This window comes from Lepisosteus platostomus, chromosome 28, assembly GCF_059453375.1.
Source record: "Lepisosteus platostomus isolate fLepPlt1 chromosome 28, fLepPlt1.hap1, whole genome shotgun sequence".
Lineage (NCBI taxonomy): Eukaryota > Metazoa > Chordata > Actinopteri > Semionotiformes > Lepisosteidae > Lepisosteus > Lepisosteus platostomus.
Genome location: NC_142638.1, coordinates 8590613 through 8613466, shown reverse-complemented (window position 1 = coordinate 8613466; position 22854 = coordinate 8590613). Strand labels below are relative to the sequence as shown.

At 42.2% G+C, this 22854-nt stretch overlaps 1 protein-coding gene across 3 annotated transcripts; it reads right to left on the bottom strand.

Annotated features, from left to right (window-relative positions):
- Positions 1–217: 217 nt before the first annotated feature.
- Positions 218–22477, bottom strand: kat7b (K(lysine) acetyltransferase 7b). Of its 3 annotated transcripts, none has more exons than XM_088623236.1 (15): positions 22260–22477; positions 19583–19730; positions 17661–17837; positions 12533–12772; positions 11937–12019; positions 10943–11032; positions 10722–10820; positions 10261–10371; positions 8736–8927; positions 8207–8296; positions 7519–7659; positions 6931–7024; positions 6690–6836; positions 5223–5329; positions 218–3776 (listed from the first exon to the last, which is right to left on the bottom strand). In XM_088623236.1, the coding sequence occupies exons 1-15, from the start codon at positions 22272–22274 to the stop codon at positions 3675–3677; spliced, it is 1836 nt and encodes a 611-aa protein (XP_088479362.1). In that variant the 5' UTR covers positions 22275–22477; the 3' UTR covers positions 218–3674. The 3 variants fall into 3 exon arrangements, with proteins under 3 accessions (XP_088479362.1, XP_088479363.1, XP_088479364.1); XM_088623237.1 differs by having other exon boundaries at positions 10282–10371; XM_088623238.1 differs by lacking the exon at positions 17661–17837.
- Positions 22478–22854: the final 377 nt, after the last annotated feature.

The following is a 22854-nucleotide window of genomic DNA, read 5'->3' as shown; positions in this document are numbered from 1 at the left end:
CTTCAAAACCTGACGAGAGCCTTTTACTTCACGGTTTTTGTGGGGAAAAAAGCCCCTCTCATCTGCAGTTCAGAAGCAATGACACACACATACTGTAGGATCAAGCTGTTATTACATCTAAGAGCAACAGTGCTGTACTGACGCAAATCTGTACCTTTTCATCTGAATGGAAAAGGTTTCAGTGCTTATTGCTTAAAAGAAACAAACAGCTTGCACATTTAAGTTTGGTCTTATTTTATTGACGAGACAGCAGGTACAGAAGAAGATATATCACCTGCTCACTGGTGGCATAGAACAGTATCTCAATCTTTCAGCCACAAATGTAAATTCAATGGGCCCATTACAAACCTTTAACCCCAGCCCCCACATACTCTAGGCATTAATTTTAGCCTAGTTCCAGCTTCAAGAATTTCCAGAGAAGCCAAGCTGTAATATGTAGCTAACCTTAACCGTCACTGACACAATCCAGTCATTGACTGTGGTAAAATACCATGCGACAGACTTGGTGACACATACCAATGGGAAGCTTTGCTTGAAATTCAATTTTTTAGAAATACTTGTTAGAAACGTTTTTTTTTAAACTTTATTTACATTTATGTTTGTTCAAATGCAGACATTTATCTTCCCATTGTATTCATACTGTAAGAAACAAACACAAGACTACCCAAAGTGTATTATAAATAACACTGACAGACTAGAAGATTGGAGCAGGGGAGAGAAAGCATTACACTGTCCAGAAAACAAGCACAATTCACAAAAAAATAATTTAATAAAACATGAAGTCATGTAAGTTGATGTGCTGAAATGTACTCATTATGGGAGTGAAAAATTAAAACACACTAAACAGAGCCATGATAAAATTTGATGGCTTTCTCAAGGCAAGAGATCCAGACTTAAAACTCTGATAACACGTTGCTATCCATTTGATAGTGAACTAGAAGCCAGAGCCCACCTCATGAATTACAACCATTTCAAAGGCAGGTAAACTAGCAGTTTTTTTATTAAACCATTCTGTTCTCACATTTAAAGTTTAAAGCAGACATTTTCTAAAACGTTCTCTCGATTTCTTTTAGTAGTGAAGGAATCTTCATTCACTTGTACACCTTGAATAAGAAGGCAATTATCACTGTATTAAACTACAAAAATAGTTTTGTATTAAAATAATTTAAAAGGGAACCACAAAAGACATAGTGCACTTTTCAAATTAATTCAGAGTCTTTGCACTGGATTAAGCATGTGCTGTCACAAAGTCTTCTGCTTATCCAAGCCTCACTGTAGCTGCACTTAATCTGGGCAAGAGGAATAATCGTGTGGAGCTAATGGAAAAAGACTTTGGTAAAAGAGACATAAAAAAATTAATCTTTAAATAAACACAAACTGAAGATAGCTTTTTCACCAGTATGTTAATGAAGGTATATTTAGAGCATTTAATTTCGAACAGTGCAAAGCTTTCATTTACTACCATTTAATTTTAGGAATTTATTTTAGATTTCAAGTTACTTTGAAATTATCTGATTACTAGCTAATTATTCAACATACAAAACTGAATGCATGCACTGTAGTACAGCAGTATGTAAGTAGTTATGTACTATGGGAAGTTCAGTTAAAACGTTTCAGATAATGGTATGCTCATATTTAGATAGACATATACACAACACTGATGAATTACAACTGGAATGTTCAGTCCTGAACGTGAAAGACCAGACGCTGGTATTCTAGTTCTCTTTAAAACACAAGCACCAGCAACAATTTAAGTAGTCCAATTAAGCCAGTACTGAACCGATTGATGTAGGTCATTAAGAGTCAAGTTAGAATGAAAACATGCAGATGCACTACTCTCCCTGGATTAGGGAGGTCAACGTCCAAATTATAACTGCTCCACCCTCACCATGGTATTATAGGGTGTGACAGACAACAGTAATACAAGTTTTCTCTAAGTACATCTTCTCTGGTTTGTCTGTTCCTGACCTCCTCATGCAAAATGTCCCTTACTGACAGGGAAAGATTGAAGGAGTAATCTTCAGTTGCTTGGCATCAACAGTCTTTAATCTTTAATGTTGCCATTCCAGAGTCCTGAAATCCTTTTGTCTCCAGGAGACCAAAAAGGGGCAATTCTGTATCAACAATGTGAATGCACAAGCAATTAACAGTGGTTCTGAGAATTCCTGCTCTTCAAATTAACTCAAAGTCTTTGCACTGGGTAATGTATATGTTTTTTAAATAATAAAAAAAGGTTTATGTTCAGTTATTAAGGGGAGCACAAGCAACATTCCAGATTAGATTAACTGAATAAAACTTAAATCTGCAAGAAGAGCATCAATTCACTCTTTTTGTAAATATCTGGACAAGCAGCCTGTATTTTACAGTTTTCTGGACTGTCAAGGAAATGGAAGAACTTAACTTTTTCCCCCTTTAGATTAGCAGGTGAACCATGGCATACAAAAGTACTAAACTGTGGACTGTAATAGGAGTATAGGAAAACTAACATATGATTCTAGATCATTGAGTACTTTTTTCTTGATTTTAAAATGGCAAAGAATCAGTTTCAAGGTTAATGTACTGCAATGCGAAACATTCAGCTGATTCCAGTACAAAACCTAATCTTTACTTTTGTTAAGCAAGTTTCTCTTTCAAGCATGATAACCAAAGTTTTAGGCATGTTTTAAATTACAGATCTTCAAAAAGGACGTGTTCAAACATATAAATTTAAAATAGCTTTTTTAGAAAACCTTTATTTAATTGCCAGTTTTATTGCCAGCAAATAACTGAGCATTAATACACACACACACACGCGCGCACACAGACCTTTCTTCTTGGAAAGTTTCTTGCATGTTTGTCTTGACTCCAGAAAAGTTACAAAGTGTTGTGACCTCACGTGCAACAAAATCTCACACAATCTTGTGCAGTGCTCCTGTAGCACGGCTAAACTTTGCTACTCTGCTTAAGGGCACAATGTGCTGTATAACATCACAAGGGCATAATCAACTACAATTGCAACTGCTTGGTAGTCATTAAGAAGCTTCACTGCCTTCCAGATGGCACTGACCAACAAAACTACTGGCAAGCAGACAGACTCAGACTAGCCCACTCAGATGCATAGTCACAAGCATGGGCAGACTAGGTAAGATAGGCAGCCTCTCACAAGCCAGAAATGTACTGAATCTTTCAAAGCACTTTTTGCGGGAACAGGCCTTCACACAGATGAATGCAAACATTAAAAACAAGATGCTGGCATGTCTGAAACCCGACACAGCAGGCATAAAAGCTTCCTTGAAAGGCGTGCAGACCGCTGAAAACAACACGTCTGCATGAAGTGGCGAGCCCGACGGAGAGAATGGCACCAGTCTCTCAACACAGACAGCCAGCCTTTGGCTACGCAGAGCAAGACAAGGACAGTGTTTCTGAAGCCTACAGCCGTGTTTTGACCTGATCACACCTTGTGTCGTAAATGACGAGCATTTCGTAACAGCAAGAGATTGGCGATGGTGGGGTGCCACAGGCAGTGATGGTCAATATAAAACGGAATAAGAAGGATGAAAAATAGAAATACTATTCCACTGCCACCAGTACCTTGGTCCTACTCCCAACAGCAGCAATAGCTCTACATCTAGTACTGACAGGTTTGCTAGCTGATTAATACAGTGTTTTTATTGAGATGTTCTACTGTGAGCGCTTTATGTTCCTTTGGGAGGCGTCCACTTCAAGGAGCTGGGGTCGATGATTTTGTTGCTGCTGCCTCTTTTGGCCTCCTTGGCTTTCCACTCGTCTATCAGGTCCTGAAATGACACAATATATTAATCCCCCTGTTCAGACGGAAAAGACAATTATCTTTGACGTTAACAAATAAAGTTATATAAGATAAGTTATAGAAGATCTGTTTATTGGCCATACACAATTTCTTGTATTAGGAATTTGTCTTTTTGCAGACCCCAGCTTGGGGTCAGAGCGCAGGGTCAGCCATTTATAAGGCGCCCCGGGAGCAGTTGGGGTTAAGGGCCTTGCTCAGGGTCCCAACGACTAGGATTCCGCGGGATTTGAATTGACAACCTGCCAGCCACAGGCACAGATCCTTAGCCACAGAGCCACAGCTCCGCCCAAAGTTAAACTCTAGAATAGTTTGTAAACTCATCAAGTTTGCACATGATGCCAAAACAGGAGGATGAGCAAACATTATAGAAGCATAAAATTCAATTCAATAAGATTGCCCAAGACTGGACAAACACCTGGAAGATGACATGTAACACAGAGAAACACGGAATACTAAATGCATGAAGCAAAACCAAACTATAAATACAAAACGGGAAATACTGAGCTTGAAGAGGTTACTTATGAAAAAGACTGAGGTGATGACATTACTTATATGTACTAGACTATGTGGAAGCAACAAAAAGGCTAATAAAATGCTAGGATATATAGCAAAAAGAATAGAATTTACATCACAGAGTGACATCAAGAGAGATAATGCTATAATTGTAGAATTCCCTAGTAAGGCCCTAATTTAGACTACAGTGCACAATTCTGGTCGCCATGTGATGAAAAATGATAGGTCTGTTCTTGAATCACTTCAGAGAACAGCAACTAGATACATTCTTGGGGTCAAGGGAATGTCCTACACTTACAGGCTGAAGGAACTAAAATATTTAAGGCCTGAATAGAGAGGACTAAGAGAAGGATCTAATCCCAGTATTCCAGGTAATCCAAATACTCTTTAAGGGACTGATGGAGTCAGTCTAGTGCACCTCTTCAGAATAAACACTCAAGAGCACAAATAATGTATTGATAAAAGACCAGCATTATTAATAGAGCTATTTAGCTGTTTCTGCATGGTGGAGGCGTGACAAATCTTTTGTTGTTAAGAACATTACCTGTGGTCTTCTATTGATTCATCACAAGGAGAAAATGAAATTACATGAAATGACTGTCTGCATCGTTCGTAAAAACCCTGCTGTCAGATAGTTTTCTTTAATAACAGTTGAATGTTCCAGTTCACAGTGCACAAAAGGGAAAATTACTCACCAAGTCTAAAAAGACTGATCACACAATTTTTAATACAATGAAACATTGCTGACTTTACAATACACATTTGACTTCATACAATTCGATTTTCAAATGACACACACCCTTAGATTTAATTTCCCACTGCGTTCTATCCTTAAGCGCTTGTTGGAATAATACATGCACACTGCAACATATAGCATCTCAATGTGCTCTCTCGGTCTCACCTGTCTCTTTAAGACAAGATGTTTTCCCTTCCAATACTTCAGCATCTGGAGAGACTGCAACGTGCTGACAATGTCCACCGGGTTCACTGCTGTCTCCTGACTGATTTCTGCACTCAGAAGGACAGGCAGATGAGGCATTAACACAAAGATACAACCTAACAAGCAAGTCAACACCACCACCATACAACAACAAACACAGGACTAAGCAGACTCAAACCCTGCAGAGGGCGTTACCCTGGCTTTTTGTATCATGCAGGGCCTGACACAAATGGCATACGGACATTCATAGTGCTTGCTGGGCTGCTCATTTTAATATGGCAGAATTCTTTACATTAAAACACGGGGATGTGACCATATGAGTAACACAAGCTATCCGAACCCGCCTGGACAGTAGTAAAATCCTTTGCATTTGAGAACATGAGGCTCAACAGATGAAAAATCTAAAATCAGAAACATATACTAAAAGGATACCGCTTCAAAGCTCAAGGTCATTTGTAATCTCTCTCTATATATACACAGTTTCAAATCTGCAGGATAAATCCAGAAACAAAGTTTCCTATGAACATTACTAACCATAGAGAAATAAACAGTGCTAGTGGCATCAGTGACCAAGGACTTGTGGAAGAATTTAAAACAAAAAAGAGACAAACATGCAGAGAATTAACAGAATACCAGAGATGGAAATGTGCAATAAGGAAAGCTAATACTTTTGTACAAATCCAGATCAGAAAAATAGCACACGTGTTTACTGTAAGACTGTGTAGGTCTATATCTGAACAAACATTGGATTACATGAAGTCTTTTAGTTGACAGGGTCTCATTACGTAGAACTAGCTGTATAAATCACACCTACTGGTTTGGATAAATAATCAAGCAATTATCAAGGACTTTAGCCAGCAGCTATATTGTCCTGCAACTCACAACTGGCAGCCCACTGAAGCTCAGGAGCTGTGAGAACGGCCAGTCCCTGGATGGGGGACCTCCTGAGCAAGATAAAGTTGCTGCAGGAAGAGGTGTTAGTGGGACCAGTAGGGGAAGCTCCCCCTCACAAATTCCCCCCCTGGCCTCTACCAATCATGGCCTTAACACTAATGAACTGGCTACATCACTCTGTCCTCTTCCCCACTGACAGCTGATGTGTGGTGAGCGTACTAGCGTGCTTTGGCTGCCGTCACATCATCCAGTAACTTAACAGAAAAATGATTTAGAACTTGCGATATTTGTTTTTAGAAAGAGTCGGCAAGCAGTCAAGTCATGCGTGTTTTTTTTCCTTATGTGGCTCAAGCTAGCTTTCTGGCCGGGACTCTCTACAGTGAGTCCAAGGAGGGACCCCCGTGCCAATGGGAGCAGCGAGGCCAGGTTTCGTTCACACAACCGTTGCATGCGACTGAACAAATGAAGAGGGGTTTTACTGACGAGCCTTTGACCGAGTGGACTATTTCACAGAATATCATTCCGCCCCCTCACCTTTAATGGAGATCTCCTTCCCCTGGAAGTTGTGCAGGTAGCGTAGCAGCACCTCCTTCCAGTAGCTCCGGTAGCTGATGAGACCCAGATCTGAGAGTGGACGCTCCGGGGAGCCAACCTTCTCCTCGACTTTCGACAGCAGGTAACCTAAAAAGAATTAAAAGTACACGCAATCTGAGCATTACCGCATACCAAAATAAGAAGTCTCCAAAGGAACAGCAAGGTCTTGGAGAATACTCACTGAAGTCGATCAGCATCTTGCCATACCCCTGCCGCATGTACTGTGGCATTGTGAGAATGCAGGAGACATTGTAGTTGAGGAAGGAATTCTTCTCCTGCAGGACAGTGGGAAAGAACGTTTAGTAAACCTGAAACGTGAGCGGAGTTCTTAATCAACATCGACGTGTAAAGGTCCTTAACTGGAGTCATGTTATTACACCAGTTAAAGATGCTTTATTGTCATAATCTGGTCTTTTATATGATCATGCTTAGAGAACCTTCTTCAGAAGGTGTATCCAGCTGTGGTCTCCTAGAGGGTTGTCACAGAAAACAGAGCCAAGGTTTTAAGTGAACCACTGATGGGCACAGAATTAATGTGATCTTTAACCACTGAAGGAAGACAATTGAAAACCTTGGACACAGGGCTCTTTAGGACCACACCTGCCCAACAGTCTAATAAACTGTACAAGCGTCTGCTTAAAACAAATAATTGGTACAAGGTGGGGGCAGCATCACAAAAAGCTTTGTGCTTCAGGCCATGCAAAGAGGGAACAGAGCACACTAAAAAAAAACTGTCAAAGCTACTGTAAAAAGGAAGTTGAGTTTTTACCTTGGAAAAGTATCCAACAAGATGACATCCTGTGTTGTCCGCTTCTGTCATGACATAAAACAGGAAGGGCTCCACGTCGTAATACAGAGTTTTATGGTCCAGGAACAGCTTTGCTAGCAAGCATAGGTTCTGGCAGTATATCTTTTAAGACAAAATAGTGACAATCGGGGCTACTGTTTAATAAATAAAACAGACTTTACCAGCTTTAACACTCTTCTACTGCCACCTGTTGGCCTCATGGCAGTAGTGCATTTTGGGTTTTACTATTAAAAGTAAACCCGAACTGTTAGCACTCGGTCTGTATCAGTGGATTGAGGAATTTCATTGTTCAAAAGATCCATAGGACGTGCTAAGGCCCCCCCAGTGCTTAGGGTGAATGCTGTTTCCATTCAATCAGTACCAGTTCGTCTGCTTACCCAGGCAAGGGCCGTGGAAAGCCAGAGAAGCAGAGAAGGCAAGGTGGGACCGAGAGGATCGTCACCCTGGACTGGCCATTCCAGATTGCGAGGGAAACAGGATCATTTGGAACAGCCAATCAAACCTAGCCAGAGCACCTTCGGCAAGCCCCGCCTAATGACTTCAAATTATATAAGTTCAAGTTTGATTGCCCACGCTTAAAGAACCTGCCATCCCACTGTCCACAGTCCAGAATGCAGCCCGGTATTCAGACTGCTGATGGTCTCTTTACCTTGTTTTTCTTCCCGTCAACCTCAAACACCGATATCGCTCCCTTTCTGTAGATTTCGTCTCCAGGAGGGTGCTTCCACACGCACTTAGCCTTTCCCAAAGAAAAATGAAGTAACAGACAGTCATGGCTTTGCTTCCTTACACTGCAAACTATATTGGTTTTTCCCCCCCATCACATTTGCAGAGCTGTGCTAAGTGAAACCCTCTACCAGGCAGTAAAACAATAAGGTTGAAAGTACCAGCGCAGTACTAAGGGGGGGGACTATAAATGCTCTCAACACAAACAAAAACCTCCTATAAAGAGGCACAAATAAAGACAAAGGACCATCCTGTCTCTTTTCTGGACTCTCTGTCTTGTAACCTTAATAAGGTCTTTTTCTGCAGTTAGGAGGTAGTTCAAAGTAGGAACTGTAACTGAGAGACTAAAAAACAAAACATTGGCTGTTCCAGACTAGCTGAGTGAAAGAACCCAGAGACCCGGAGATCCTGACATCATTCACAGGATGAAGAGCAGCTGGCCCCCTCCTCACCATGTGTCTGCGGAGGATGGTCTGACTCTTCATGTACTTGAGGCAGAACTCGCACATGTAGAGCCGGCCCAGGCGGGCATACTCCTCAGGGTAGGGGGAGTGGTACCAGGTGTCCAGCTCGTAGCGGCCGAACAGGATGGTCTTGATCATGTTGCTGCCTTCCGTGATCTGGCCTTGGAGCCTCAGCTTCTCCTGCGCACGTGGGGGTCAGGTGGGTGGGGGCCGTGGAAAAGCCAAAAAAAACAAACAAATGGAACCAGGAATTAGATCCAGCGCTACTTCTTTGTAAGATTCGGAAATTATCTTGCTGGAGGGGCAACTTCCCTATGATATAATTCTTCGATGAAAATGTCAAACTTATACTGCATATTTTCTCCAAGACTGGCAAGGAGCCGAAAAACCGCACTAACAAAGCAAACCGCATCCATGATGTACAGAATTTCCGTACAACATTACAATTCAAGAAGTTAATACTCTTTTCAATACCCTTGAAGATTTGCTGACTATTCTGCTACTCTAGTTCTGAAAGTGGAAGAACTAAAGCTTCTCTGTAAGGCAATCCTAAAAAATAAGTTTTTGCCTCTCAAATTCAGATTCTTACTAATTACTTAGGTCTTAATGCTCTCCCATGTGAAGAAGAAACATTCAAATATGCTCTAAACAATCAGAAAAAAGGGAAAACCACACCATGTTCAGAAAAGAAATTACCCTTAGCTGCTAAAAACTCCCCCTGGCTCCATAAAACAATGTAAAAACACTGAAATTTAAACCAAATTAGATTTCAAAGCAAAGAAAGAAAACAGTTCGATGTTCATTTAATTCATGTCTAATAATTGTATTAATAATGCACTTTTAATTAAGATGCACATTGATGAAGGTAGAAACAGAATAGCTTCCTTCCTGTATGGGTAACAGATTACCAAGAACAAGGCTATAAAAAGATGGATTTTAAGACAAGTGTATGTCAGTGATCACACTCAGATGCTCTCAGTTTATAGACTGAAGTGCTGATGCTTTTTTTGAACTCCTTGTGTGAGAGCAGAGTTTTTTGTTTTTCAACGCCTCTATGCTCGTTGCACGTTGACAGTAACTCTCAGTAAAAGCCGTCCAGGACGCTAGTACGACTGGCCGCAAGTCCTTGTGACAGCTGCACGAGACAAAAGATAGTTTTAATATGCAAACCTGTAACTGCAAATCAATCGCCCTGTGTCCTTTAGCCCAATAAACCATTAATTTTGCTCCAGTCAGAGACATAAGCTAGAATTTCATATTTTTATTTGAAATCCACAGCGACATTCATACTCAATATCGCTGTACTGCCCAAATAAAATATAACGGGCACTTTGTTTGCCCACAGGTTCAAAAGTTTGGAGGCTTTGCCCTACATGAAGCAGTAATTAAGGAGTGAAACAAGAGCAGGAAGATAGTCTTTAGCTCAGCCAGCTTAACCAAAGAGGCTGCTAACAGAAATTGCACACTGAAAGGCTGAAAGAAATCGAAAAAGGGAATGAATTTTCTCTCTTACAAGATCCTCCGATGCACGTGCCTGGGCTTTTCTAAAGAGCTCCAGGTCATAATCACTTGTGATGTTTTCCAAGAGAGGCTCTCTGGTGGTGCCGTGGGTCTGCCGGTGTTCCTGGGGAGGGAGGAGAGAGGGCAAAAGGGCAGCCAGGTCAGCAACCGCATGGTAACAAGAATGTGCTGATTGCGTTCATCTGAACGAGCACGTACAAAGCTTTGAAGTGCCATAAACTTCTCTTTTGGGAAGCATAATCAATTCATTTTAGATTATGAAACGGAAACCAACTATAGGTTTCAGCGCACGCTGACATCTGCGCTGGCAAAGAGGGAACCAAGAATATTTATGGTTATGGTTTTAGAAAAGAACCTTCAGATTTCCATTTAGGAAGCTCTGCTGCACCTTAATAGCAATAGAAACCCTGGTCGTGTACTGATGAGCAGCATGATCCTTCCACATATTCTTACCATATATTTCTCCTTCTGCTCCTTCAGGAGACCAGAGTTCCTCTTCTTCCTCATCTCCGTCACCTTCTCCTTGTACCTCATCTGCCTCTCTGTTGGGGCCTGGGCACCACAGAAGGTTATAAATTAAATCTGCAGTCGACGACAGGGAGCAAAAGGAGGAGCCACGTTTTCAATTCCACTTCCTGGTGAAGACCCCATGAGGCTGTGGCCCGAGTTCCTACCTGGTGGCGTGTGGCGTGTCGGTTGTTCTCATCCTGGCGGTGTGACAGAGTCCGGTCTTCCACCTGTTTGTCCCGGTTGGTGGCTCTCACCTGAAGACACAGAGTCGGCTGCTACATTAGCGCTGTGGTCTAAAGCTCCGAACCCGGGCCCGCCAGTTACACAGCGTTACAGTGTTAACAACGCGTCGCTTTGCCACGTGAGCAGCGCCACTGAAAAATGGTGCAGAAATGATACTGTTTTAACAAAATGAGCTGTCATAGAAGGCCTAATAATGAAAACTTAATTCCAAATTCTTTGAAAAGTGGGGACAAGAGAAAACCACAGTGCCTTGTGTGTTGCTATTAGTGGCAATTAAAGCCTGGGTTTAATGGGTGTGTGTTCCCATGAGCACTATTTCTTGCATATGAGCAACGTACGAGGACTTCATGGGGGTCTCAGTAATGGCATTACTAATACTTTAACTACTGAACATAATAAAAAAACTCATTTTACACATAACAGTTTATTTTTAAGCAGTTAACCAGTCAGAGAAGTCATCGGGGCTTGTGCAGATTAACCAACTCATCAGGAAGACTGATGGAAGCAGCAGCAGCTACATCCTTGAGACTTGCTTTTGATGAGGAATTACAAACGGGCCTGGGCATACAGTAAACTCGCATGTCATGCCACACTCACTGGCTGAGAGCTTGCACGCAGTGTTGCATTGCATTTAGCCTTTAGCATGAATAGTAGTAAGACGCAAAACTACTGCCTGAGCTGAGGGGGCTCTGGCTGCATCTGCCAGGTGTGCTTGTGCTTTTATACAGGTGTGATTAAAATAATGGCCAGGACAAAGCCCGTAAGGCAAATCAGCACTAACAGAAGCAGAGCAAAGGGAGGAGTCCCAATAAAAAAAAACACCTTATCCAGTTATCTCTTATGTTCATGTGCTCAATTACATGCGCAAGAATGCCTGCGCTCACTAATTCCAAAAAAGAAAAGTATTTCAGGTACCTTGCATTCATCTGCAGACAAGTTGTGGTAAAGCGGACACCCAGATATGGAGAAATGTCTTTCGTGCTTCCCCGTCAGATGCCCTGAAAAGGAAATATGGTCATTGCATGGAAGGGGAAACAATAGCAAATGAGATTTAATTTTAAACAATGCCCCTAAAATAAAGGAAACTTTGCGGATATTAACAATAGTAAGAAGTAACAGACTCTGCCACAGTATTTAAGTCGCATTGCATCGCATCGCATGGTGCAAAAAGACATGTGACAAACTTGTCCAAAATATTATTTTCTTTTCCAAAAAGGACCAATGGAGGGATGAGAATGAACCCAATGTGAGAAGAAAAGGGCAGAAGTCTTCTGCAGCGTTTCGGAGCGAGCGCCGTGCTCGTGTGGAACAGCGCTCGGAGAGGTGAGCGAGTCTGAGGAAGGGCAGCCGCCCCCCCTCTCACACCCTGACGGGCTGAGATTCGGCCGAGGCACAGGACCGCTGCGGAGGCGTGGCGGAGTCACCCGCGGGGTGTGCCCAGACCCCACGAGCGACCAGGGCCGCGCGGAACAGGCTAGCCGCGAGAGGAAGGGGCCAGGGGAGGTGGTTACCCAGGGAGTTGCAGCCCGGCGTGGGGCACTTCATGTTGAAGTTGTAGCTCTCGTGGAAGCGGCGGCGCTTGGGCCGGTGGGAAAGGTCGCTGCCCGAGTCCTTCAGCGACACGTCCTTCGCCAGGCTCTCGTCGTGGGAGGCGCTCGGGCTGGAGATGTCGATGTCGGACTCCGAGGAGGGCGCGTTCCCGGTGGGGGTGCGTGGCGGGGACTCGTCGTGGTCGGCTGCGTGCTTCAGGTCTACAGAGGAAAGGAGAAGGCAACACGTTCATGGATCACCACAAACACAAGAGAACAGGCATCCCGGGCACTGGCAACCTAATATCCCTCAAGTCGTGCTTACCTCTCCAGTTAGAAACAAGACATCATGGCGTGTGCTCGCTTCCCCTCTCTAATTTATTGGAGAAGTAGCCAAGAGATATGCTGGCAACTGAAACAATTTAGAATAGTTACATGGCAGTGGCTGTCAAACCACAGAGCATGTAATAACGTATCTGGGGGGGGTTTAAACAGGAAAGAAAAGGTTTCGAGCAGCGCGTTCCACTGCTACTGAATATCTTCAACAGCAAGGAATGTTTTTACAGAAAATCCCACTACTGTCGGATCCACAGACCAATAGTCTGTAAATGGCACAGTAAGTACTTTTGGAAGATTTTCTTGTGTTTGCTTGCTACTGGAGACCTCTTGTGGTCTTACAAGGCTTTAACCATTTATTCTGTTAAGGTCTGTAGGAGTTGCTGGGGCATCTGTAAGATTTCCAACTATTTAATCCTATTTGAATTGGCAACATTAGGTTTTATTAGAATCAGGTTTTTGAGGGGGATGGCCTGAAAACCATTATAGGGTAGAGGGCAAAAGTATACAACATTAAAGTCACTTATGGGAAATACTAATCTCAGTAAATAAAGATGAGGGAAAAAAACTCAACCAAGCAAAATAGCCATGAGCTTCAGAAATATACACCACAGTGTTAAGTTAAAGTTTTTTTCATGCATCTTTTATCTTTTCTACATGTATTGTTTTAATTAAATTACCCATTTGACATTATTGTGCTTGCTCTGAATAGACCATTGAATTATCCACCAATAAGCTATGTTCTGCTTTCAAGAATTATTACTCTATGCATGCCCTCCCCAAACACCTGTCACATGAGCATGTTAAAGTTGTGCTATCAATACTATGCTCTCTCTGTAAATGGGGGGTATACCACAGATAGTACAGAAATTAGGAAAAAGGGATGCTATAGAAAACGTCTGGCAACAGCTGCATCATGGCTTCACATGCCAAAGTGATTCAAATAATACCAGGAGGAAAAACAATTGATTGTTGAGTTTGTGCACTTAACCTCTTTTTTTTTGCAAACAGCTCCAACAGTGTAAAAATGCATCATGCATTTAAGAGAGTAAACTGAGTGAACCATGTTAAGGTTACTTTTTCCAAGGTTCCAGAAAACCAACTGTTATAGTTTTTAAATTAAAAAGACATCTTTAGCCCAAGTGTTTTTTGATGAAAAGGAACAGGTTATTGACAGTCCTCAATTTACTGTGATCAAGGAGGAGCTTATAATTAACTACTTTAATCAACATCTCCATCATCTTGGAACAGCCCACAAAAGCTTTTACCAACCATCAGAGCTCCCATTATCAGGATTCAAACTCCAACACCATGACAATCACAACAGTAACTTTAAACGTCCCATATCAAACCATCTTCATTCCCTTTTATATGCATATCTGCGAGAGTTTACCATATTGCAGCACCACTTTGAAGATACTTGTAGAGATTGTATAGATAACTTCCTTCGTGCTTTTAAGATTACTTGTACCATCAGATAAAACACCCCAGCAATCAGCGCTTTAGAAATTACAGAAGACCAGTCTGAACTATTATGTTTCTCACACTGATGTGTGTGACTATTTGCAAATGCACAATTGACCAGGTCTGGGTGCTTCAGAGATTTCCTAGTGGCATCAACAGGAGTTAGTAACATGACTTCAATTGGAACCATAACATTGCAGAATGGAAAAGTTTCCATAGTATTATACATCTTTCCCTCACAGTCTTTTTGTTGCCATTTCAATATTTCAATGTGTTTTTTTGCCCAGAAGGTTAGTGCAGGGCCTCTGAACAGCACTGAAAAAGTGACATGGGATCAAACAAAAACAGGAAATTATTTTATTGGGAAAAAAAACATAACAAAAACATGAAATAGTGGTCCCAGCCCCACCCTCTCCAAATTATGGACAAGACATAGCATCATGAGAAGAAAAGTTAAAAAAAGGAGAATTATTTTTAATTTTACAGGCAGCATACGTAACACAGATGCACTACAAACTAAAAAAAATCAGAGACAGCAAAAGCAAAGCAAGAACTCAGTTCTGGGGATGCAAATGACCAATTTTAAGTCGAAAAACCTCGAGGCTAATGCATTACCGAATTAGAACGCAGACTGGGAAATTAGAAACCAAGACATCTGATGTCAGAAATCAGCGCTGGGGATCTCAAAGACAGAATACCCAGGGACAAAAGGAGAGTCTGGATCGCACACTCTAAGAGTCTTTGTTTGGGCTTTCAGAACAGTATTAAAAGGCAGCACAGAAAACCATAAGCATGAGAACAAATACAAGACAAATCTGAAATGCACTTCTGAGGAGAGTGTACTGAATCTGAAAACCTCCACACTTCACAAAAGCAAGCAGGTGAAATTAAGAAACTACCCAAAAGCCAACTCAGTGTTTGATGTGATGGAAAATGATACACAGGTTTGACTGACATAGACCCATTTTGGCTCTCAAAAACAGCAAACAACAAATACCTGACATCATTCATCTGGAAAAAAACCCATCATATCACGTGGATATCTCCATGACAAGGACAACACAGCAGATGACATGACAACTTTCTCTCTCATAAAGCAACTCACGTCAGCTAAGAATGCTATCTGATCTCCTGATTAAATAATCAAACCTGAAACAATTACTGTATTCAGTAATTCTGTTCTGAAACGGTCAAGAGACTTTACCCGAACTACAAGAAAAAAAAACTTTAAAAAACACCATTTTGGTAGAGGAGAAGAATTAAAAGGGTCCTATTAAACAAATTCTTTCAACCAGACAATTAAAAAAACAGCAGACTCTGGGTTCTGCTGTATCAGGGCAGAAAGCCATGGCCTAACCATGCCTTCTCAATCCTTAACTATGATCCAAATATGAAACGTTCAAAAGAATCAAATTTCTACCTAAATGTATCCACTGTAATTCCCAAAACCACATCAAAATCAGTAATTCCTACACATCAGCTGAAATAAAAGCACAAGGGGGGCAATACGATGAAAACGGAATCAAGAAAAAGAAATCAGACAAGTGTGCTGGGTTAAGATTACACATACTCACAATCCTATCATCACACCATCAACGTGTGAAAACCTCAAGCACAAATGACGTTATTCTTGCTCATTCAGAATGACTGACACATCAAAACTTCTTCTCCTTCCTCACATAAAGCTCTGTGAACCCTCACTGGCCACATTAACTTAAGCCACCAAGTACACTCAGTTTTAGAAATGTGCAGATTTGCAAGAACAAATCCTACCTAAAAAGCTTTTATAATCATTGGAAAATAAAATGATCACACAAGCCAAGAGTCTGGAAAGCTTTTGGCCTTTCGCTGAAATAAAGGGCGAATTCACAGCAAAAACATTAGGAGTTGTCTTTTAACAAAGCCCTGACCCATGTTGGAAAACCATGCCACTTGAAAAAAATCAATCAGAAACTACAATCACAAAGACTGGGGTTCGAGCACTCCCGGGAGGAAAGAAACAAGCAATAATAACGGGACCAGAATGAAAAGCCGCCTTTTTTAACTCCCAGAAATATTTAATTGGAAGGCTTCCACAAAAAAAAAAGATGAAACTGAGCTTCTTCTACTTTTGAAGGGCTTTACAGTTGGATATTTGAGCTGCCTTTTTTTTGGGATCGGTTGCAGAATTTTTCAGATTTTGGTAAAAAAAAAAAACAGGTCCCATTTTCCAAGAACTCTGCTGCAGACAATGGCCTGAGTGCCAAGCCCAAGCCCACTTTGGACTTTTTACGCAGAACATGTTCTGAGATCTCAGTTAAGCCAGCGGATTTCTTATGGAGCATTTAATAGGGAGTAAAACAATAAAACAAAGTGAAACTAGTTCAGTTCAGGAAATAATAAGAACCTCCAACAGGTTAACAGTTCTTTCCTTTTTTCAACGATAAGAAACACTGCCCTGCAAACACTGATCCTGACTGTCAACTGCAGTTATCAAAATAAAGATGGCCTCATTATTAGAGCTCATTTAAAGTGTCCGAAGGAAATTTTCAAATTTCAACGTGTGCCCAAACTGAACATAGCTCAGAGGATATCCTATGCAAAAAAACTGGACACTTGCTATGTGGACTAGGAAAAAGGACCACAGTTTTCCAGAAACACGTTATGTAGCAAGGCTGATCCCTGCTGTAAAGGTTACTTCTACTGCTCTGTAAGATTTTGTCAATTTAATTTTTGATGCAAATGAAAATGCACTTCGCCGTGTCCACAACATTTGCTTTATTGTACAACAGGGACGAGCTGTTAATTGGACGACAATAATCTGCTCCAACTATGAATGCATTTAAAGAGAATCCCAGGGGAAATCTGCTTCAAAACAGGCTAGAATAAAGAACACTGTGGTCAGGACACTCCCAAGTTAAATTAGGAATTTCAGAGATTCTATGCTCTTTAACACATGAACAATGCTCTTTAACACAATAGCAAAAGCTCTAATAAAGTAACAAAGCTGAGAAACTCACTCTTCCCTTGATTACAGCATCACAATGCACTGATAAATCAAGACGGATTTTAAAGTTCAATAAATTTATAGGTTTAGCGAGGGATGTGCCGACACCGGCATTTTAGAACTGAACTAGTTTCTTTTTGTCTCACTTTAAAAAAAAAAAATACTTATTTTGGTTACAAAAACAAAACAAGAAAAAATAAAAGTGAACGGGACAATTTGGGGGATCAAGAACTGAGTTCTGGAACAGTAGAGCTGAGAGACTGGAGTATGGAGCGGACTGGACTGGGGTGACAGTGAGGCGCACACTGAAGCCCCGTCTCCTACCCCTGTCGGAGAAGTCCATGGCTTGCTCCGTCTCCGATCCGGAGGAACGGCTCTGACGCAAGGGGTATTTCTTTGGGGTGACTGGCGCCCCCTGCTGCTGGCTACGGGTCACACGCCTGGTGCAATAGGCGGCATCATCCGAACCCAGGGCTGGCAGGTTCCGAACTGGACTGGAATCTAAAAACAAAAGCCTTTACATTTTACAGAGAGCCACAGTCTTCTGCTTCCAACCTTAGGGATTAAAGAGGGACAAATGTCAGCGACAGCTGGGGGAAAAAAATCCTCTAAATAGCTCATTGTTTTAAAGGGAACTATTCCAGTCCCCAGGAAGTTAGGGAGCCAGAGATCCAAAAACAATTCAAAGGTTAAAAAAAACACACGCTGCTGCAGCGAGAGAGTAACTCCAGAAAGCTTCTTTATAACTTGTAGACATCAACTCAACACTAAACTAGACATTCAACAAAATTTCCAAGTAGTGCTAAAACGGAAGATCTAATGAAGATTAAACATGCCTTTGTCTTTCACAGAACACTACATTCTGGTAGGAGCCCAAACACATAAAAAACGGATTCAACTGTAGGGTGGGACCTTGAAAAAACTAGTCACCCCGATAGACCAGAAAATGGGCAGTAGACAGGAACTATCGGCTACAACTTACTGTCACAACTGCTGCAGCAAAGAAAGAAGCCTCTTTAGTCAGCCGAAACCCAATCTAGAAATGGCAGGCTTTTGCACCGAGTCTCTGCTGCATATTCGGAGGGATTTGCAACTGTATTATAAATCTTCACCATCAATACCACATGAAAAGGTTTCAGACAATAACTGAAATGATTACAGATGTATATTAGAAATGCTCTCTAGCATCACATGATAAATGGTTGCTAAAAAGCAAGACAAATAGGACATTTCACTTCAGTTTGGAGCACAGGAAGAATACCAGATCTTATTGTCAGGTATATTATTTACATGCCACGCTTTTTAGATATTTTTCCCCAAGTTACAAAAACCCATGGACCTGGAGGACTTTTATGCATGAAAAGGATCTTTAACAGCATAATATCGACCAGGCGTCTCAAATGCAATAAGTTACCCAAGTTCATTTGATCTGGGCCAAGAAAACTGAGGCCAAACAAAAAGCCTCTTATTTTCACTGACCACCAATGAAGCAGAATAGATGTACCCTAAAAGAGTAGGACTTGGAACCCCAGCCTATGCACCTCACAAAGCTCTGCAAGGCTGTGCCACAAACATCGCATGACAAATGACTCTCTTTATGGGAAAGATCTTCCTAACTCTGCTGCAAAGACAGAATTAAGAACAATGTTGACAAAGCAAAACCGCTGAGCAGTTAGTCCTATGCAAGGACTATACATGAAAAGGCATGTCATCTCAAATAACTGGCTTTTCAATCTATTAAACACAATGCAGTGCAACTGCAGAGCTCCTATTGTTTCTTTTATAATACTGGTTGGGGTGTTTGGGTGTTGACGTGGAACTACATGTACTTTACAAGTGAGGGATTAGGTGCCTGAAATACAAACCACAGCTTTGTTTCCCACCTTTGAGCAGAAAACTCCAGATAAATCTTTTGCTCCCCACAAAACACGTACTGTGACTTACTAGTTTCCAAAGCACATTCAATCATTAATCCCAAAAGTCAGGTAAGGAATGCCACTGTACTTCAAGGTACAACTCATTAACGAATTTTCAAGAAGAGAACATTCACTTTTCAGATGCATTTCAGAAGCACAATTCACATCTCCTTACAGAAACTCCAATGGCAATTCTCTAGCCATCGGACCCTGCCTAGCAATTTGGGTGCCTTCAGTTCGGCGCACAGCCCAATTCGCGCCGTGCCTTCCCGGAGCGAGCTCTGTCGGGTCGATTGGTTCCCCCTCAAAGGCAGCCGGGCCCGGCGGTACCTTGTGAGCTCTGGCTGAGGCGCACGGAGGCGCGGGTCAGGCGCGTGTTCCTGCGCGAGTTCACGTCGCTCTCCGAGCTGTCCGTGTGCTCCAGGTCGGCAGAGAAATCCGAGTCCTCCGTCCCATCAGAGCTGCTCCCTGCGTTCCTCTACACCAAAAAAAGCATGGTTAGCTATACAGGTATATCCACCACATTCCCATTTTTGAGTTTTAAGAACTTTATTTTCTTTTCACAAATACAGGGAATCACAAAATAGAGAGCTTTACATTAATATACATACTTAAAACAGTATATATGATCACATCTCATTAAGTTTCAACACAGTAACAGTTACATAGCAACAATTTATCTTGTTCCGATGCAAATCCCACTCTTTACTTTAACATGACATCGTTTTTCACAGCGTCTTGAGATACTGTCCTCTGCCCTCTATTTCCCACAGGTTTTCTGCTTCCTCCCTCCCTTCTCTCCACACACAGTTAATAGTTCTCTCGGGTAATGGACAGGGCCAGGCTACCTGCTGCCTCGAAGCCTCGATTTACACTGGTTGGCTTGGTCAAATGGCCACCTCCTGTTTGCTATATTTCTTGTGTTCTAATCAGAATGGAAAGCAAAATCCTCATGTCACCTCCTTCAACACTGCGGTCCCTCAGTGTCACCATACTAGGGCACTAGTTTGGAAATTCTTGTCCAGAGGTTAGAGTGTTACCTACTGTACAACTGCCGTAGCAGAAAACATAGCAGCTGTTTAAAATAAATGCACGATAGTGAGAGAATAACCCGTTTATAGAATTTTGCTTTAACATTTAACATGAAGTGCCTCCTTATGTCACAGTGTCTTCAGACCCGAGCGCACAGGGCGAATTTCTCTTGGGTTCGGTCGATTCGGATCAATGTTTTGGGTGTCAGCCTCTGCAAGATTGCCTAAATCTTTCCAGCAGCTATAATTTAAACACATTCATTCGTCATAGTCGGACTACCGCTGCCCTGTTAACCCAGAACTAAATTTTAATAAGTGACCAGAAACAAGAGATAGAAGCCTGAATTTTACAGTTGTAGCTCCTGAACATCTATATTCAGAGCAACAGAGCGAATTAAAATATGCAACGATTTATATATCCGTTGCAGCTCAACTGACTTGATGAAATAATTATAACAAAATAGTTGATCATACCCAGCCAAACCAAGAGATCTAGAGATATGCGTGGCGAGTCTACTGTATGTTCTATACAATTTAATTTAAACCATTAACCATTTTATTTTTATTCCCACATTCTTGGCCAAGCCCACTCCGACATCCGCATTGAAAACAGGTTCCATCTCGCCTTGCCTAGGAATAAACTAACACATCGCCCTGTATTAAGTACGTGTGGTGCAACTGGAATTTGTGACCGGTTGGTCTCAAACAGTAACAACAGTACATTGTCACTAATGGAGTGAACCGAAATACTCAGCACAATGGGATTGTGGGTAGCGGTTACCACGGTAACCGTGTAAACGAATATGGCCTGCGATTTACTCGCCAATAGCGTACACAAGAAAGACACTCCCCTAATCCGAGAACAAGGATCGAGTCCAGAAAGCCCCAGCGGAAAAGCACTTATAACTTTCCGCAATTACCAAGGGGTGGAGAAATGGAAGTATTCCTTCTTTGTTGTGCCAGTGCGTTCAGAGTCCGCAAATTCAGAGTGAATCATTTCACGCTGCAAAAGGTCCGCACAACTCACAAAAGAAGTATTCTCCCAAATACAGAGGGGAGACTTCACGTCATGTTTACCGACTGTAATCTGTTTTTACCTTTCCTTACTGAAATGCACAACTTGTTCAGCTAATGTTTGGCCGGAAGAGCAGTATCCTTAGCAACACAACCCCACCCGGATAGATGTGGGCGTCTAGAACCCCCCCCCACACACACACACTGTAACAACCAGCTGCTGGGAGCACAAGAAACACGCTGCCTCCGGGAGCTGCTCACTTCCGCCCGCACCGATCCCAGAGTGCACCTTTTGCATAGATGGGTTAAACGAGGTAGAAAACGCTCAGGACAGAAAAAAACAAACGTTTAGTGGTCACCAATCACGAATTCCATGACTTGTGCATCCTTTCCGCAAAAAACAAACCACCACCTACTACAATAACGGAACCCCGCTTACTCCATAACAAAGGCTCTTCCTAGCAAAAGGAGCCAGTTACAGCGCTCCAAAACACACCGACCAATCAGGAGAGATCGAAGGCGGGAGTAATCCTTGACAGGCAGCCTCCAGCACCAATGAACAAGCCCCCCAGCCCGCAGATCCACCAATCCTAACACAGCTGGCGGAGGTTCCGTTCTTATCCTCAGGCCCCGACTGCAGCCTCGGCTTCTAGTAGTTTCCTCAGCCGCGGGGGCGCCAACTGCGACCAGCCGAGCAAGCCAAGATGGAAGCCGACGGGAGGCGTGTTTTACGATTTTCTTCAAAATATTTTGAATCCCCAAGTTGTTTTTTGGGTGGAAATGCCTAAATGTAAGCGTCGGCGAAGACGAAACGGGATACAATTTGCACGTAAATTCCCCAAAACAAGGCAACCATTTTTAACACAGCCCTGACAGTCCTGAGGGCTGTGCAAAAGGCTTTTTGCCCATGACCATTAAAAATAAAACAATTCAGGCGTCTTCAAAGACAGATAAATTCTTACCTTCCTGCGGGGCATACTTCGTTTGGCGGTAGTGCGGCGTTGATTTTGCGAGGGCAGCAGTGAATCTCAAGGTCGATAAATGTTGCAGGTATTAATGGAAAACGCGCCGCGACTTCCAAAATTCATATGTACACAGAAGAGACTGGCAGGAACTCGCGCCACACACTGGCCACAGCTTTCCCCCCCCACCCGCACTTCCGGTCTACTGTGGCGAGGGGAGGGGACTCACGTGATTAGGTCTTGTTTGTTCGGAATCTCGGAAAGGAACATCGAGAGGAATATTTAGGCTAGAGCGACCTTGACGTAGTACATTAGGCGGCCATCTTGGTAGAGGTAAGACGAATAGGGGTGTATGTTCAGGCAGGTGGTTACTTCTTGGCTCAGAAAAAGTTTTTAAGTCTTAAGTGAATATAAATTCGTGGAAAAATTATAAATGGGCTTGTGTTCCTGAAGTTAACTATTATGTTGTATTGAAAACACGTCTGTTTCAAACATAGATACTGAATACTGCTGTCCCAGGGGTGTCCTTTGTACCCACAAATGGATGTTGTTACTCCCAAGTCTTTAAAGTGACAAAAATGGCACACTTGCAGTA